The 15,589-nt window shown below is 45.4% G+C and overlaps 1 protein-coding gene across 8 annotated transcripts in view; it reads left to right on the top strand.

Moving 5' to 3' along the window:
• Positions 1 to 15,589, top strand: part of RIPOR1 (RHO family interacting cell polarization regulator 1) — a 345,200-nt gene that overhangs the window by 277,498 nt on the left and 52,113 nt on the right. For all 8 annotated transcript variants that reach the window (XM_029608847.1, XM_029608846.1, XM_029608848.1 and 5 more), the window contains exons 15-20: positions 1,681 to 1,855; positions 8,077 to 8,212; positions 8,311 to 8,472; positions 9,077 to 9,235; positions 9,498 to 9,694; positions 10,935 to 11,018. In XM_029608847.1, the coding sequence (XP_029464707.1) occupies positions 1,681 to 1,855; positions 8,077 to 8,212; positions 8,311 to 8,472; positions 9,077 to 9,235; positions 9,498 to 9,694; positions 10,935 to 11,018 (913 nt within the window). The remainder of the gene's footprint in view (positions 1 to 1,680; positions 1,856 to 8,076; positions 8,213 to 8,310; positions 8,473 to 9,076; positions 9,236 to 9,497; positions 9,695 to 10,934; positions 11,019 to 15,589) is intronic.

Here is a 15,589-nt window from a genome sequence, read left to right as displayed (position 1 = left end):
TGTGGATGCTCCTGTGTCGTGTTTTGCTTGTGCTCCATGCGCCTGACTCTGCGTCGAGTGCGGACACTCCTTCAAATAATACTAAAACAAGGGGATGCTCCATGAAACTTAACTACTAGTAGATTCAAAACTAATCATAGAAAGTACTTCTTCTCTCTGCACATTATCAAGCTGTGGAATCTGTGGCCAGATGATGTGGTCAAGTCAACTAGCACAGCAGGGTTTAAAAAAGATTTGGCCAAGTTCCTGGAGGCAAAGTCCATAAAACATTAGCCAGGTGGCCTTAAAGTTCATGGGAGTGAGTAAAAGGAATTAGATCTGCTTTTTGGGTTCTGCCAGCTACTTGCGACCTGAATTGACCATTGTCTGAGAGAGGATGCTGGGCTTAATGGACAATGGTCTGACGCAGCATGGCAAGTCTTATGCTCAAAATATACCTATCTTTCCTGACTTGCACTGTTAATAAAAAGAAAATTAACAGGTTACAAACATTTTCTGACTTCATAATTTTTTAAAGCTACTCGGAATTAGTTCCATTTTGCAGTGGATCCACTGAGTTCACTTTAACTCAACATTGGGACCTACAGTTTGAGAATATTGGTGCCAGTATTAGAGCAGCACCATCTGGTGGCCAGTGTCAGGAACTTCCATGATTTGGAGTAACCAAGAAGAAACGGGTCCAGTTGGTGCAAAGGACAGGTCATGGTTTCAGGTTAATTAAGGTGCATGCGGATATTTCTCATCTGTTTAGTCTGGTATGGTAAAGATGTATGATAAATGAGGACGAGAGCTGGCTGCCCCAGATGTATGCAGCATGGAGAAACGAAGACTCTTTGGAACTGGAGGCCTTCTTTCCAGCATGCAGTTATCAGACCTCGAAGGTGGTCATCACTCCTGGGATTCCGGGATTGAGTAAGATGAGTTGGTGGGTCTTGGCTCTGTATTCCTAGCCTTTTGTGAAAACAGAGCATTAAGGAATGTTTTTGGCCTGAATCTGCTTTCTTTAGGATGTTGCTTTGTTTTTTCTGTTTACAAAGTGTTTTTCTTTTGATGTGGAGAGCTATGGCTAAACATAAAATTGAACTGCAGATGAAGAATAAACGGCCCATTGAGTCTGTCCAGTTTGTTTCCTATTGTATTGTCATAGACCCCAGTTGATCTTTGGCTTTCTCTTCATGTCTCAGGAACCTTTTGTGCTCATCCATGTCTTCTTCACTTCTCTTACTGTTTGTGCCTCCACCACCTCCTGTGGGGGAGGCCTTTCCATCTATATCCCGGTCTTTCCTTGAAAAATTATATTCTTTAATGTTATTCCTGAGCCTGCTTGAATCTCTTGCTGTAACCTCTTGTCCCGGAGCAGTTTTTCCTCTGGAAAAAAATGTTTCCTTCTTGTGCATTATTTATACCTTAGTATTTGAATGTATCCTATTTATCTCCTTGCTTCTAAGTTTCATATATATATTTAGGTGCTTAAATATCATCTCATAGGATTTTTGGTGCAGACACTGTACCAATCTGGTCCACCTTTTCTGGACGGCCTCCGGTGTCTGTATTCTTTCGGAGGGACAGCCTGTCTGGTTTCCTTCAGTCCTGATCAGGCTCACGGATCTCTCCTGACACGACTTGAGATGCCCCATTTCCTGTCAGTAGATTTACATCTCTCATTTCTTTCCCTGGCAGAAACGGAAGCAGCACCCGTCCTGGAGCCCTGGCAGCTGCTGCTGGTGAGGCCGTTGCTGAGGATGCTGGTGTCTGCAGTGGTTCCGAAGGGAGCTCCGACCCACTGAGCACTGGAAACGAGTTTCTTGATAGGGCGCTAGTCATCCATCTTATTAACTGCAACAAGCTGCTGCTGGTGAGTGCGTAGCAAAGTGGGGGTGGTCTTGTTGGCTGAGACACCCAGATGTTTCATATCTGGCAATACTGAATGTTTGGAAGTCTGCAATGTCCGTTTATTCCCCCAGAATGTTTAGGGGAATACATTTTACCTGGGCTTTAAAAATGATGCATTTCAACAAACTCCATGCTTCATACACACTTACAGATATTGCTTCCGCTCCTTTTACTTTCCTTCTTAAAAAAAAAAAAAAAGACTATAATATGAGGACATTTTTTTTTAATTAAATGCTACTAAAGTAGGGTTTTATTTATTATTCTCCCTCCAGTGGTTGTCACATTTGATTGTGTTATGATAGCTATGGCCAAGTAACTCTACCATTCCTCTCCTTTGCACTAGGTCCTGTGCTCCATCGAGAACTAGATCTAAAATCGCTCCCCCTCTTATCTGTCCCAGGACCACTGTTGCATGAAACAGTCATTTATGGCATCTATCTACTTAAAACTCCCTAGCATGTCCTGATGAGACGTTCACCTAATCCATATGAGAGAAATTGAAGTCTTTGCCTTTAACAATCTGTCCAGTGGTATTTTCATGTCAGTCTTTCACCACCACCATACTCCTTCCCTGTCTCAGGTGGCATTTCTGTCCATAAAGGTCCCTGAGTCCAGTTTGTTTCCTGCAGAACATTTTAACCTTACCTGACTCTGTGCCTTCATTAACATAGAGTAACGCCCCACCACCAACTCAGCGCTCTGTTATTTCAGTATGTTTTATACTCTGATATCACAGTATCCTCTGCATCTTACAGACCTAGTGGAATGCCTGCATTGGAACAAAGTCTGTGGGTGCTTTCTGTCTACGCCATTTGCTCCAAATTTCCAAGCGAAAGTACTGGGATTTCATTTTACTGGTTCATAGCTTAGCTCCCTGATCCTAACTCTCTCAGCATCTCATTCTGCTCAGATAGTGGTGGTGGGGGTGGGAAATATTTTCCTAGGGCAATTTTCAAAGGAAAATTGTGCTCAGTTTGCATTTGATCTCCCAGATCATATTTTGCATCTATACGGGCAGATTTGGAAATTGCCTCCTTAATATGCAAAACTATACTAACTTTACGCAACCCGCATTAGGTGTCACATAATCTGCTTCTAAGATGCCACAAGAAACTGGAGGCTGTACTTTGGAAGGGGGAACTTTTTCAGACAGCTCGCATAGCAGCAAAGTTTGTGTCTGCATTGTACACGCAGACTTTACAGAGTATTTTCAAGCCAACTCGCATGCATACATTTCCTTTGAGACTCCTTGGGTAATTGGAGGAGCACGTGCACAAAGTAACACCTGCTCCAAGCAGGGCATAACTTGTGCACAGTATCTTGCGCACATGTTTTTTAGTTTTTAGTTTTATTTTTTAATGAAAAATAATGCACTTCTGCCTCCTGGAACGCCTCTGCGCTATTTATGTGCATAGATCCTATTTGAAAATGACCCCTATAAAAGCTGTGTTTCCACTTACAGGCAGTTAAACTACATCCCACATGTTACCCTCTCAGCCCTGTTTTTACTGGCCACTGCCTCCTAGATTCTAAGCGCACACACCCCTTGACTAATCCTTTCGTGATCTGCAGAGCAGCAGGTCCTTTATGCATTTTGGCTTCAGCTTTACACTAGCTGAGACTAGATGCACATGAAACAAGCAAATGTCACATCATGCCTGAGAACTGTTCCAGTCTGTGACATGCTATCTCAGGGTACCAATTATATCGCAATGATAGGGTTGATCAACTTGGGGGGCGGGGTGGCACTTTTGTTAGGGATGGCATAGAAATCAACAAGATATCCTGCAGGAGACTAAATGCATAGAATCCTTATGGGCGGAAATTCCATGTGTGATGAAGAAAAGTATAGCAGTGGGAGTATACTATCGTCCACCTGGACAAAATGAACAGATGAATGATGAAATGCTAAAGAAGTTAAGGAAGCTAACAAATTTGGCAGCCCAGTAATAATGGGAGATTTCAAGTATGCCAGTATTGACTGGGTAAGTGTCACATCAAGACATGCGAGGCAAGTAAAGTTTCTAGACTAAATAAATGACTGCTTAATGGAGTAGCTGGTCCGGGAAGAGATGAAGAGCCATTTTAGACCTAATTCTTAGTGGAATGCAGGATTTGGTGTGAGAGGTGGTAATGGTGGAGCTGATCATAGAGCCATCAAATTTGACTTAATGATTTGGAAAGGGGACACTGAGTAAATCTACAGCTCTAGCATTAAACTTTCAAAAGGGAGACTTTTAATAAAATGAGGAGAATAGTTAGAAAAAAACTGAACGGTGCAGATACAGAGGTTAAAAGTTTACATCAGGCATGGTTATTGTTTAAAAATAATTTCTTGTAAGCCCAGTTCAAATGTATTCCATTTATTAAAAAAGATGGAAGGCCAGCTTCTTTTCAAATTCTCTCTTATCCTACCTTATCATTGTTTTATATTTAACTTGACAATGCTTATGCTTTTACCTATTTTCTTCAGGTGGATCCTTTTTTCAGTTTTTGAAAGAGGGTCTATTTTAGCATTCAAAAAAAACAAACAATGTTAGGAATTATTAGGAAGGGAATGGTGAATAAAACAGGGAATGTCATCATGCCTCTGTATTGCTCCATGGTGAAGACCGCACCTTGAATACTGTGTGCAATTGTGGTTGCCTCATCTCCAAAAAGATATAGTTGCATTGGAGAAGGTACAGAGAAGGGCAACCAAAATGATAAAGGGCATGGAATGGCTCCCCTATGAAGAAAGGATAAAGAAGTTAGGGTTGTTCAGCTTGGAGAAGACACAGCTGAGGAGGGATATGATCCAGTCCTTTCATGATTTTATAGATCTCTAACAGGTAAATGCGAATCGGTTATTTATTCTTTCAGATAATGAAGGACTAGGGGGCACTCCATTAAGTTAGCAAGTAGCATATTTAAAACAAATCAGAGAGAACTCTTTCACTCAACACACAATTAAGCTGTGGAATTCATTACCAGAGGATGTGGTTAAAGCATTCAGTGAGCTGGGTTTAAAAAAAGATTTGGATAAGTTCCTGAAGGAGTTCATAAACTGCTATTAATCAAGTTGACTTGGGAATAGCCGATACTTATTACTGGCATCAGTAGCATGGGATCTATTTAATGTTTGGGTACTTGCCAGGAAACCTGGATGGCCACTATTGCAAACAGGATGCTAGGCTTGATAGACCCTCGCCCAGACCCAGAAAGGCAAATTCTTATGTCCACGATTTTATAGACCTCTATCATATCTCCCCTCAGCCATCTCTTCTCCAAGCTAAACAGTCCTAATCTCTATAGCCTTTCCTCATATGGGAATCATTCCATCTCCTTTATCATTTTGGTCACCCTTCTCTTACCTTTTCTAATGCAACAATATCTTTGAGTTGTGGCAACCAGAATTGCACACAGTATTCTAGGTGAAGTCTCACCATGGCGCATTAAAAAGGTATGACATTCTCTGTTTTATTCTCCATTTCTTTCCTAATAATTCCCAATATTGTGTTTGCTTTTTTGACCACCACCGCACACTGAGCTGAGGATTTCAAAGTATGTCCGCTACGATGCCCAGATCCTTTTCCTGGGAGATAATGCTTAATATGGAACCAAACATCATGTAACTATAGTGCGGGTTAATTTTCCCTATGTGGAATAGAAAGGATAAATGTAAATTGGTTATTTACTCTTTCAAAACAAGGACTAGGGAATGCTCCCTGAAGTTATTAGGTAGCACATTTTAAAACAGAATATTCTTTTTCACTCAGTGCACAATTAAGCTCTGGAATTTATTGTCGGAGGATGTGATTAAGGCAGTTACCTTAGGTTTAAAAAAGGTTTAGTCAAGTTCCTAGAGGAGAAGTCCATAAATTTCTAACCAACTAGACTTGAGGAATAGCCATTACTTATCACTGGTGATGATAGCATGGTATCTAACAACCTTTTGGGATCCTGCTAAGTACTTGTGACTTGGATTGGCCACTGTTTGAAGTAGGATATTGGGCTTGATGGAGCCTCGGACTGACCCAGTATGGCAATTCTTATGTTCTTATGAATTAAGTGCTGGGCTGGGTGCTCCATTTAAATGTGCACCTGGTTCTGTAATCATTGGGAGTCATGGTGCTCTTTTACTAGGAAATCCAGGTTAATCATACCTGGTGGGTTGTGGGGTTTTTATTTGTTTTTTTTTTTTACATTTTTATTGGTGAGTAACAAACATTACAGAGAGAACAAATTGGTAAGAAAAAATATCACCAAAAGTTACATGTTTTGTCCCCTAGTCAAATCCCTCCCACCTGTTCTCACCAGCCAACCAAACTAAATCATCTGGTATAGTCTTATAAAAACTGCAGAAGTCCCAGCTCAGATTTTGATGCTATGCAACCCCCCCTACATAAAGGTTCATATTACAGATCGTCCCATATGCAACTATACTATCCATTGCATTCTTAAAATCCTGATGGACGCCCCTCCATAGTCAATGCAACCTTAATGATCTTCGGCGTTTCGTCATTGTAAATAGACATCCCAGGTTCGATGAAAAGACTGAAGGGTGTGATGTTTTTCCACAGTTATTTTAGACATCGTACAGAAATAGTCCAATCTTCTCAATACCGCTGGAAACTGTGGTCCCTTGGGCTGTTTCCAGGTATTCGCAAACCCATCCGTGTAGCCATACAAGCTTGAATACAAATAGGATGCGTGAAAATAGTTTCATGGCCCTCCAAGTTATTCAGTAGCGCAATGTCCATAGTGATCTGAGTTGGTGTATCTAGTATAAGTGAAATCAAGTCAAACAGTTTTTTCCAAAATGGAGCACTACAATCCCCTGACCCCCACATATGAATAAAGGTTCCTAATATCTTGCATCCCCTCCAACACAAAACAAGAAGGGAGGCGATCTATGAAAGCCTTAATGGTATCAACAAACAAGATAGATGCCAAATGTCCTTTGTAAATATTTATTGAAGTGGAGACGTAAAGTGCTCGACTCAGGCCGAGTTTCGCCACTGTCCAAGTGGCTGCCTCAGGGGCTGACTTGCTCAAGAATCTGAACATACATATATCATTCGGAACACAGGTTTGAACAGCACCAGTCAATTCCTATCAGCTCGAAAGTACTCAGCAGTATAACGATAAGTGGAGATTATACTGCTGAGTACTTTCGAGCTGATAGGAAATGACTGGTGCTGTTCAGACCTGTATACTGAACAATATATGTATGTTCAGATTCTTGAGGCAGCCACGTGGACAGTGGCGAAACTCGGCCTGAGTCAGGCACTTTTTAGTCTCCAATAAATATTTACAAAGGACATTTGGCCTCTATCTTGTTTGTTGATCCCCCTCCAACACAAGCCACTATTGCCAGGGAACATTTTACGCAGCCTGTCAGGCGTGTAGTACCATAGATAAAGGATCTTATATCCATTCTCTACTATGTTGGAAGATACTGAAGCTTTACTAATCTGAAGATTAAATGTTTGACCAAGCTTCTGGACTAAGGTCTACAGGTAGGTCATTAGACCAGGATATGATGAATGGTGAGGTTATAGTAAGTCGGGCGTTTAGCAATTGATATATTTTAGAAATTAACTTCTTGGAAATATATGGTGCTGAGCAGAACCCCTCAAAGAGACTTTCCCAAGCTCAAGACAGAAGTGAGGCTGTGATTCTTATAGAAATGGGATAATTGATTATATGCCAAAAATTCCATGGCAGACCCTTTATAATCTCTTCATAGAGAAACAAATGATAGTATTTTATCCCCTCCCCATGTGTGCTCTAAGCATGTTATACCACGATTTCCACGTCGGAAACGCTAGAAGAGATTACCCAGGCATAAAATTCTTCTTATGGAATAAATTAGGGAGATGGAAATAATCCTTTTTACCCACTAATTTCCCCTTCCACCTGTCCCATATGTGCATGGTGTGTCTAGTGGTTGGCAACATTGACATGCACTCCCTCCACATTTTCCTGGGTTGCCAAGGAATGGCGGATAAGGGCATACCAGACATATAAAATTGTTCTATTTGAGCATACCCTGTGGTTTGAGGGTTGGTTGTTTTTTTTTTTTTTTTCTCTCACAGGGGATCTCGTAGGGCCCAAAGGCAGGTTTGCTTTTCTCTGTCAAAAGGGACAGGATCCCCTCGCTCTCATACTTTATTATTTATTTATTTCTCTGATTTGTAGCGTCTGGGCACATTTGGGCCCCTCCGGTGCCGTGAGATGTACGCTTTGGACAAGTTGATGAAGGAAGCACAGGTTATGGAAATCGTGTGCCGGCTGATGGAGGAGAGATCTGGGATGGGGAACACAGCTGAGGAAGGTAAGGAGAGGAAGAGTCATACGGGCAGGTACTGGAACAGACTTCTAATTGTTTAATAAAGATAAAACTGATTGTTTCCGCCCTCCGTCTGTTGTCAGTTGTGCAGTTTTCCACGCATAAAGAGGGGATCCTGGTGACCTGGAACCACTGCATAGAGCCCCCCAATGTTTATTCGACGTCTGTGGAGAGGTTTCTGCAGGGGTTCAGCTCCCAGCATGCAACCCGCATCAACGAGAGACAGCAAGGACTGGCAGAGTTGGGTAAGATCCGTCCTCCTTGACAGCAGACCCAACAGACTTCTCTTCCTCTTTTGCCACCCCTGCCTCCAACCCCAAGCTATAGCCAGCTGTTCCAAACCTGAAGGCACAGCATTCGCATTTTGAGTTCCCGCTCCTCCTGGTGACAGCTGGATACTGGGAAGCTTCAGCTTTGCTGGACGGTGACACCAGCCGGCCACTCTAAGGTTGCTATTATACTAGAATGCGAGGATGAGGGTGGAGAAGAGCTGTGTCCCTCAGCCAGATAAAATGCTGCTGTGATTCATGAGCTAGTGGCTGGAAGGTTAGAGGGTTAACAGAGTCGGAAATAGGTGGAGATGAGGCATGATCTCACTATAATCACACTGCTGCTGCTGGGTTCCTCCCTTCTCCCTCCCGCTTCTGCTTCTGATGTTCCTAGTTCTGCTTTCTTACCCTGCGATTCTGATTGTTCCGGCGTTGCCCCTTCCTCTGCTTCTCATAGTTCTGGTTGTGATGATTCTTGTTGTAGTGTTGCGTTGTGTGACTTTCGTGGCTCTCTCTATTCCGTTCCGGTGCCCTCCTTCCCTATGCTTCTGGCTCTGATTCTGTTCTGGCGTCTTGACAGTGTTTGTGAGACTGGCAGAAGAGCTCCTGGACCGGAAGCTTCCTAAGCGCTTGCGAGGCGGGCCTGGTGAGCAGCTGACTCTCTTCCAATACTGGAGCCACTTTGAATCTCTCAGCATATCTGCGCTGGACACATACATCATGGAGCTGGCAGAAGAAGGTATTGTCCAATAAGATTTCCTTTGTTTTGGTTTTGTTTTTGCCCTCCTGCAAGGTGTAGCTCTTTCCCGTATAGCTCTCATAGGTTAAGTCCACCAATGCCTTTCTGTGCTTGCCTCTCCCTCAAAGCTTCGTTGGTAGCACCTCCAGAGCAGGGAATCCAGTTCAACTTCTCTTTCTTTGGTGTAGGCAGGCTTTGAATCCAAGTAGTCGTTTTGTCCCCAACTAACTGGCCCTCCTGCTGCCTCTTTCTTCCCTGCAAGTGATCTTCATTGAGAACCTGAACGCGGATGACCAGGATGTGGTGCTGAAGGCCCTCAAGCGAGTCCCTGACAGTCGGGTACAGAAAGAAGGACTGAAGACCCTGAGCCTGCTGCTCACCAATGGGAACAGCAAAGTCATTGCAGCCGTGGCCTCGCTGCTTCGGAGCTTCTCTGAAAGCCCCAAGTTCAGAGAGAGGGTACGAGTCGCTCCAGAATCTTCCTCCTCACCTGCTGACATCACCGTGCTTGTGACTTGCCAACACTGTGATGTCATAAGGAAAAAGGGATGGTGTCATGTATGATTCCATAATGCCGGAGACAACCTCTGAAGTTGTCTTATTTTTTTTGACCTGGCAATTTTCTCCTGTTCTGCTCAGTTGGAACCAGTACCTTTATTTGCAATTACCTTGGGATTTTACCTTTTTCCCCCTATTCCCCCCCTCCCCCTCCCCCAAGTCTAGTTATTGAAGTGATTAATCCTTGACTGGGCCCATGGGCCCTGAATCTGGCCAGTAGGTGTCACCCTTGAGCAATGACCACAACCCACTTCCGGAGGATGTGAACACTGCCTCTGCAGCATGGCTGGCCCCAGCTGACCAGGAGAATGGTTCCAAATGGCAGCACTGCCTCTGGGCCCGCACTGTATGTGATTTTGGTCTGTATTACATCCCTCTCCTGTCCTACCTGGGTAAGGGCTGGGCAGTTTTCAGCCAGCTAATTTACCTAGGTAAACGACTTTTGAAAGTTAGCTTCCCCTGACCTTTATGGAAAAGTGAACAATAATAAGGGAGGGGGTTAAGATTGGGGACACGTAGTAGTAGGGGAAAATGAGACCCAGGACATAGGAAATGATTGAGAGGAGCTGGAAAGTTATATTAGGTGAAGGGTTTCCTGCCCCCCCCCCCCCACCCCCGGTATCTAGATTTTCATTCTCCTGATTCCCTGAGGCATTGATACAGCTAGGAATTAGTTCTAGCTTGTTGACTTGTGGTGTCACAGCTGGGGATTAGTCCTTCTTAGCTCCTTGAGGTGTTAGTATGCCTAGGCATTTGTGCAGCTGGGCATTAGGCTTGCCTTAGATGTTCGGACACTCCAGCTGAGGATGAATCATTGCCTGGCTCTATAGGGCATTGGTGAAGCTGGGGATCAGTCTCCCCTCAAACTCCTTGCGGCTTTGATTGGGATTGTTTTTGCTCGGCTGCTTCAGGTATCATGCGGCTGGGAATATGTCTCCTCTCAGCTCATGAAGCATTGGTGCATGTGGGGCTCAGTCAGTTCTTCGGACTGCAATGCTATTGAGGAATTTGCTTTTGCTGGTTCCTTGGAGGGCTGCTGTTACTGGGAATTAGTCTCTCTGTTTGGTGCATTGGCACAGCTGGAAATTAGCCCCATACGGTGTTTTATCAAGTTCCACTTATTTGTATATTTCTTACACAGGCACTTGTGTGTTTCCTGGAACAGCTTGAGGATGAAGAGCCATCGATGCGGATTTCAGGATGCGTGGCGTTAGGGTGCATCAAGGTGAGTTTCTCCCCTCTCCTAGTCCTGGTAGTTCATTCCCCCATAGGATGTCAGAAATTCCAGAGCAGTATGCAGGGGGCTGGAATACAGATTGTGATGAAAGCACTGAGCATCCTGTGAGCATGTGACCAGCCAGCTCTTACTTCATAGGAGGATGGAATGCTAGTCCATTTATCATTCTGAGCATTGGGTCTATGGAGCAACTTGTTAGAGTGCCTGAGAGCAGACAGGGATCTGCCACTTAGGCAAAAGAAGAAGCAATATGTCTAGTTATGTATCTTAAATATGGTGAAGGTCCGTACCATTTGGCAGAGTGCCACCTTGGAGTGTTCTGGTAACTTCAGCCTTGTGTTTTATGTCGTCTCCAGACCGCTTTGAGATGCTAATGTAATTATTGGCGCTTGCTTGGTTAACTCCTATTTAATATTCCTCCTCCAAGAGCAGCATTTCCACAGATTCCTATGTTTGTGGAGGCCTGTAATACTGCTGCACACTTTTTTAATTCCACACCAGCCCTGGTAGTATCAGGCTGTTCCTGTTCATACCCTAGATCAGTCCAGATGCATGGGTTTTACCTGCCTACTAGCAGATGGAGGCCAAAGAAAAGCTTTACTGACATTGCTACTTAACATAGTTGCAGTCCCTCAGTATTTCTGTCTCCAGCAGATGGTAGAGGTGCAAAAAACCTGCAGTTAGTCTGTGGAGATGAAGCTTACTTCCAGGGATGTTAGGCCCTGACTTAGGACCATCCCCATGATAGAGTAGAGCGAGCAGCGGGTCGGTGGCCCTTCTTTGGCTTCTATTCGGTTCTTCAGGTGAGTTTGATAGTCAGTGTTGCTGACTCCCTCCTGTGCAGCTCCGGTTTTCCCCAGTGCCAGAAGTTCCTTCAGGGAAGTATCTTTTTTGACTATTTTGGGTACAGTGTCACTCTAAATCATGTTTAAAAAAAAAAGAAAAAAAAGACACGTGTGGCACTGCAGGAAGCAGCTCTGTCCCGCTGTGGCTGAAAAATCACAAGAGCTGGCATGGCACATGTGTCCCTCCATGTGGGGGTCATTTGGGGGACCTTTTTCTCTGCAAGGAAGGTGAAGAACTCACTCTCTGTTCTTGCTTGTGGGGCTGAGCTTGGGGGAAAGATGGCCGTGGCTGAATCATGCGGGACGTGCACTGTAGCCTGTGAAGACTGGAAAGGAATGGGCCGTATCAAGTGAGCCCAGTAAAGCCCTGGGAGCAGCTCATTTTCAGATAAGGACACAGGCAGAAAGGGCCATGTGCTTCTCCCATGGGCTCCCCACATCTTTGCTCACATATGGCCAGGTAACCCTCAGGGTTTAAGCATGCGACCACGGGCAGGGAGGCTCGTCTGAATTGGCCTGGCTCACCGTGAATGGTCGGGTTAAGGCAGAGGCAGCAGCCTCGAGCTGCTCGGGAATATCAGGCAGACTGAGGCAGGAGCGGCGCTGTTTTCTGGACTGCCCCCATGATGCAAGGATCGGCAGGGAGGGGTGATTTAATGGATCCCCTGTTGTTGCCTCCCGCCGCGGAGGTCTTGAGCGAGCTCCTCTTCTCCTCCCACCAGGCAACCCGTGAGCATGGGAAGCATAGGAGTTTTTTTGGGTTGATTTCTAGTGTAAGGGGCTAAGGCCGCCTGGGTACAGAAAAGGACAAAAGAAAAAAAAAAGGTCTTCCTTTATTGTGGCCCTTTTAAATTCTGGCATATGCACGTTTGTGCCAAGTACCCTAGATTGAGGGCTGAAGGCCCACTGAGGGGTTAGATCAGTGGAGCGCTGGGCCTGCAGAGTCTGACTGCAATCTTCAAGAGGCAGTGTGAGTGGTTGAGGAGTTTTAAGATCTCCCTTCCCCATTCCCCTCTTCTCCTCCCTTGAGGTTCCCTTTGTTCGGCTTTGGAAAGCAGGTTTTCGAAGACGAGAGCAATGGGGAAACGATGCTCTGGCAAGTAGGTAGAGGGCAACTATGTGCTGAGGCAGCCTACTGAAGGGCCTTATCTCTCTTCTCCTCCTGCTTTAAGGACACTTGGAGGCTAGAGCCCTCACAGGACATTTAGAGAGTGAGTACAGGAGCTCCCGCAAAGAGAGGCCCAGGAGTGGATTCCCTGCAGCAGACACCTGATAGGCAGACCACACACTGGGGTTGATGTGGGTCTTTCAGGATTTCGGAAGGTCACATGAATGGCATTCTAGTGCTCTGAGGCAGAGCTGGATACAAGTGCACTTCCTGGCACAATTCAGGATTTGCACTGGAGTGAATCAAAGGGGCATGGATAGCCTGAGGATAAGTCAAAAAATAAATAATAAAGAGAACAAGGGGGACTTCCCGAGCGAGGGTCTGGTACACCACAATTCTTTCAAGGATCGCATAAGCTCGCTTGAAAGCCCTCTGTCAAGAGTCAAGCCCATCCGTGGCAGCTTTGGTCCTGATGGCGGAGGGATTAAGAGCATGCAAAGCAGTGCAGCTAGTCCACTCTTATGCAAAGGTCAGTGGAGGGCGGTTGCCCTTCTTTTGCAAGGGGTCCTCACAGTCAGAGACAACTGCACCTGAGAATTGTTCGTCTGGTCTGCGAGACTTACATGAGCTCCCCATCTGCCTTCCATGCCAACAGAGAGGTGGCATGCTCTGCGCTAAATCATCTGACACCTGGAGGCAAGGGTTCTGGTGCCCCAGGGGGGAACAGGGCAGAGGATGACAGTCCATCTATTTCATGCTCCCAAAGAAGGAAGAGACCTGTTAGCTCTTTCTAGTCTGGAGAATGTGAATATGGCTCTGAGTGCCATGTTTCCAAATGGGGATCCTATGCGCGGTGATTGCAACCGTTCGCAAAGGAGAGTACCTGGCTTCTCTAGATCTCACAGAAGCGTCTTTACATGTTCCCATTAGAGAGGGGCATCAAATTCATTCCCTTCATGATGCAGGGAGTACATTTTCAAATTTTCCCAGGCTCCAATTTGAGGTTGACGATGACTCAACGGACATTTACCAAGGTGATGGTGGTAGCGGCCGCAGAACTACGACAGGAAGGCATCTTTAGCACTCCCTTATTTGGTAAACAGGCTAATTTAGGTTAAGTCAGAGGATCTAAGTCACGTGTCTGTTCATTGCATCATGCAGGTGTTACAGACCTTGGGTTGGTGGTGAATCGGAAGAGCAACTTGGATCTGACCCAGTCACCGGAGTACCTAGGAGCCGGCTTCAATATCAGACTAGGCAGTGTTTCCCATGAAGAATGTGGTGCTGATGTTGCAGTCACAAGTCCACCGGTTATTGTGGTTTTAGTACCCAGAGTGTGGGATTATTTGCAAGGCTTGGGTTCCATGGCATCTATGCTAGAGCTAGGTTACTGGGCATTAGCACAGATGAAGCTTCTTCGGCAAACACTCCTCTCCCAAGCCAGTGTAGAAGAGTTCTCATGGCAATCGTTGCAGAGACAATCCACGGTTAGCCTCTCCTCGTGGCTTTCTTGAGCCAATTGGAAATCCCAGGATAAGTGGTAGTTCCCATCAGAGCCAGTCTGAAAGGCTGGAAGTCATTTGGCAGGATCAAGTAGCACAGGGCCAGTGGCCAGTGGAGGAGGTGTCGTGGTCTATCAGTCATTTGCTGGTGAGGGCAATTCGTAAACAAATTACTCTTCTTTCTTCTACAGTTGAGCGATCGAGTGGTAAGAGTCCTATTGGACAGTACAACTATGGTAGATTAGGTTTCCTGACAAAGAGGAACGAAGAGTCTCATGGGCTCTTGGAGGGGGCCCAGGAGCTTTTCTGCTGTCTGGGGTGACATTGGGTGTTGCTGGCAGAGTCTCATGTTGACATCATGAAGAACATTCAGGCAGACATTCTAATTCCACAGGTGCTGGACTCCGGAGACTGGGTGCGGGCGATGGGATGAAGGTGCTCATTTGCTCCAGAAGGAGCATTCTGCAGCTGGACTTGATGGCATTAAAGTGGAAAGCCAAAGTGGACTGCTTTTTCAGTCATAGGTGGAAGGTCGGAGCGAAGAGACTGTATGCGCTAGTACTCCTGTGGTTTTGTGGGATTCTGCAGTACATCTTTCCTCCTTGACCACTAATAGGAAGGGTGTTGAGGTATATCAAGATGCATCAGGGGAGAGTAATCTTCCTAGTCCTGGCGTGACCGTGTCTCCCATGGTTTGCAGACTTGGTAAATCTGTCAGGGGATGACGGATGTCTTCTAAGGCTCTGGCATCTTCCCAAGTTGTTCTTTCCAGGACCAGTCTTCTTGGACCATGCGATTAGCCTTTGCCTTGTGGAACTATTTTCAATGGAGAGGCTATGCAGAGGAAGTCCTTACCACTTTGTTGCAGGCCAGGAGGCTTTGCACTTCTGGCCTGTTTTAAGAAGTGGAAAGTGTCTGAGACATGCTGTCTCAGAGGGTATTGTGCCACTTCAAGCGCTGGTGTCTCACATTCTGACCTTTGTGCAGAATGGTCTGGTGCAGTGGTTCTCAACAGGTGTGTCTGGACACACTAGTGTGTCACAAAGTCCCGGAAGGTGTGTCGCAGAGCCAGCAGAAGACTGGTCTTTCCTCATCAGTCTGGGC

The sequence above is a fragment of the Rhinatrema bivittatum genome, chromosome 7 (genome assembly GCF_901001135.1).
Source record: "Rhinatrema bivittatum chromosome 7, aRhiBiv1.1, whole genome shotgun sequence".
NCBI lineage: Eukaryota > Metazoa > Chordata > Amphibia > Gymnophiona > Rhinatrematidae > Rhinatrema > Rhinatrema bivittatum.
This window is presented reverse-complemented; position numbering and strand designations above follow the sequence as displayed.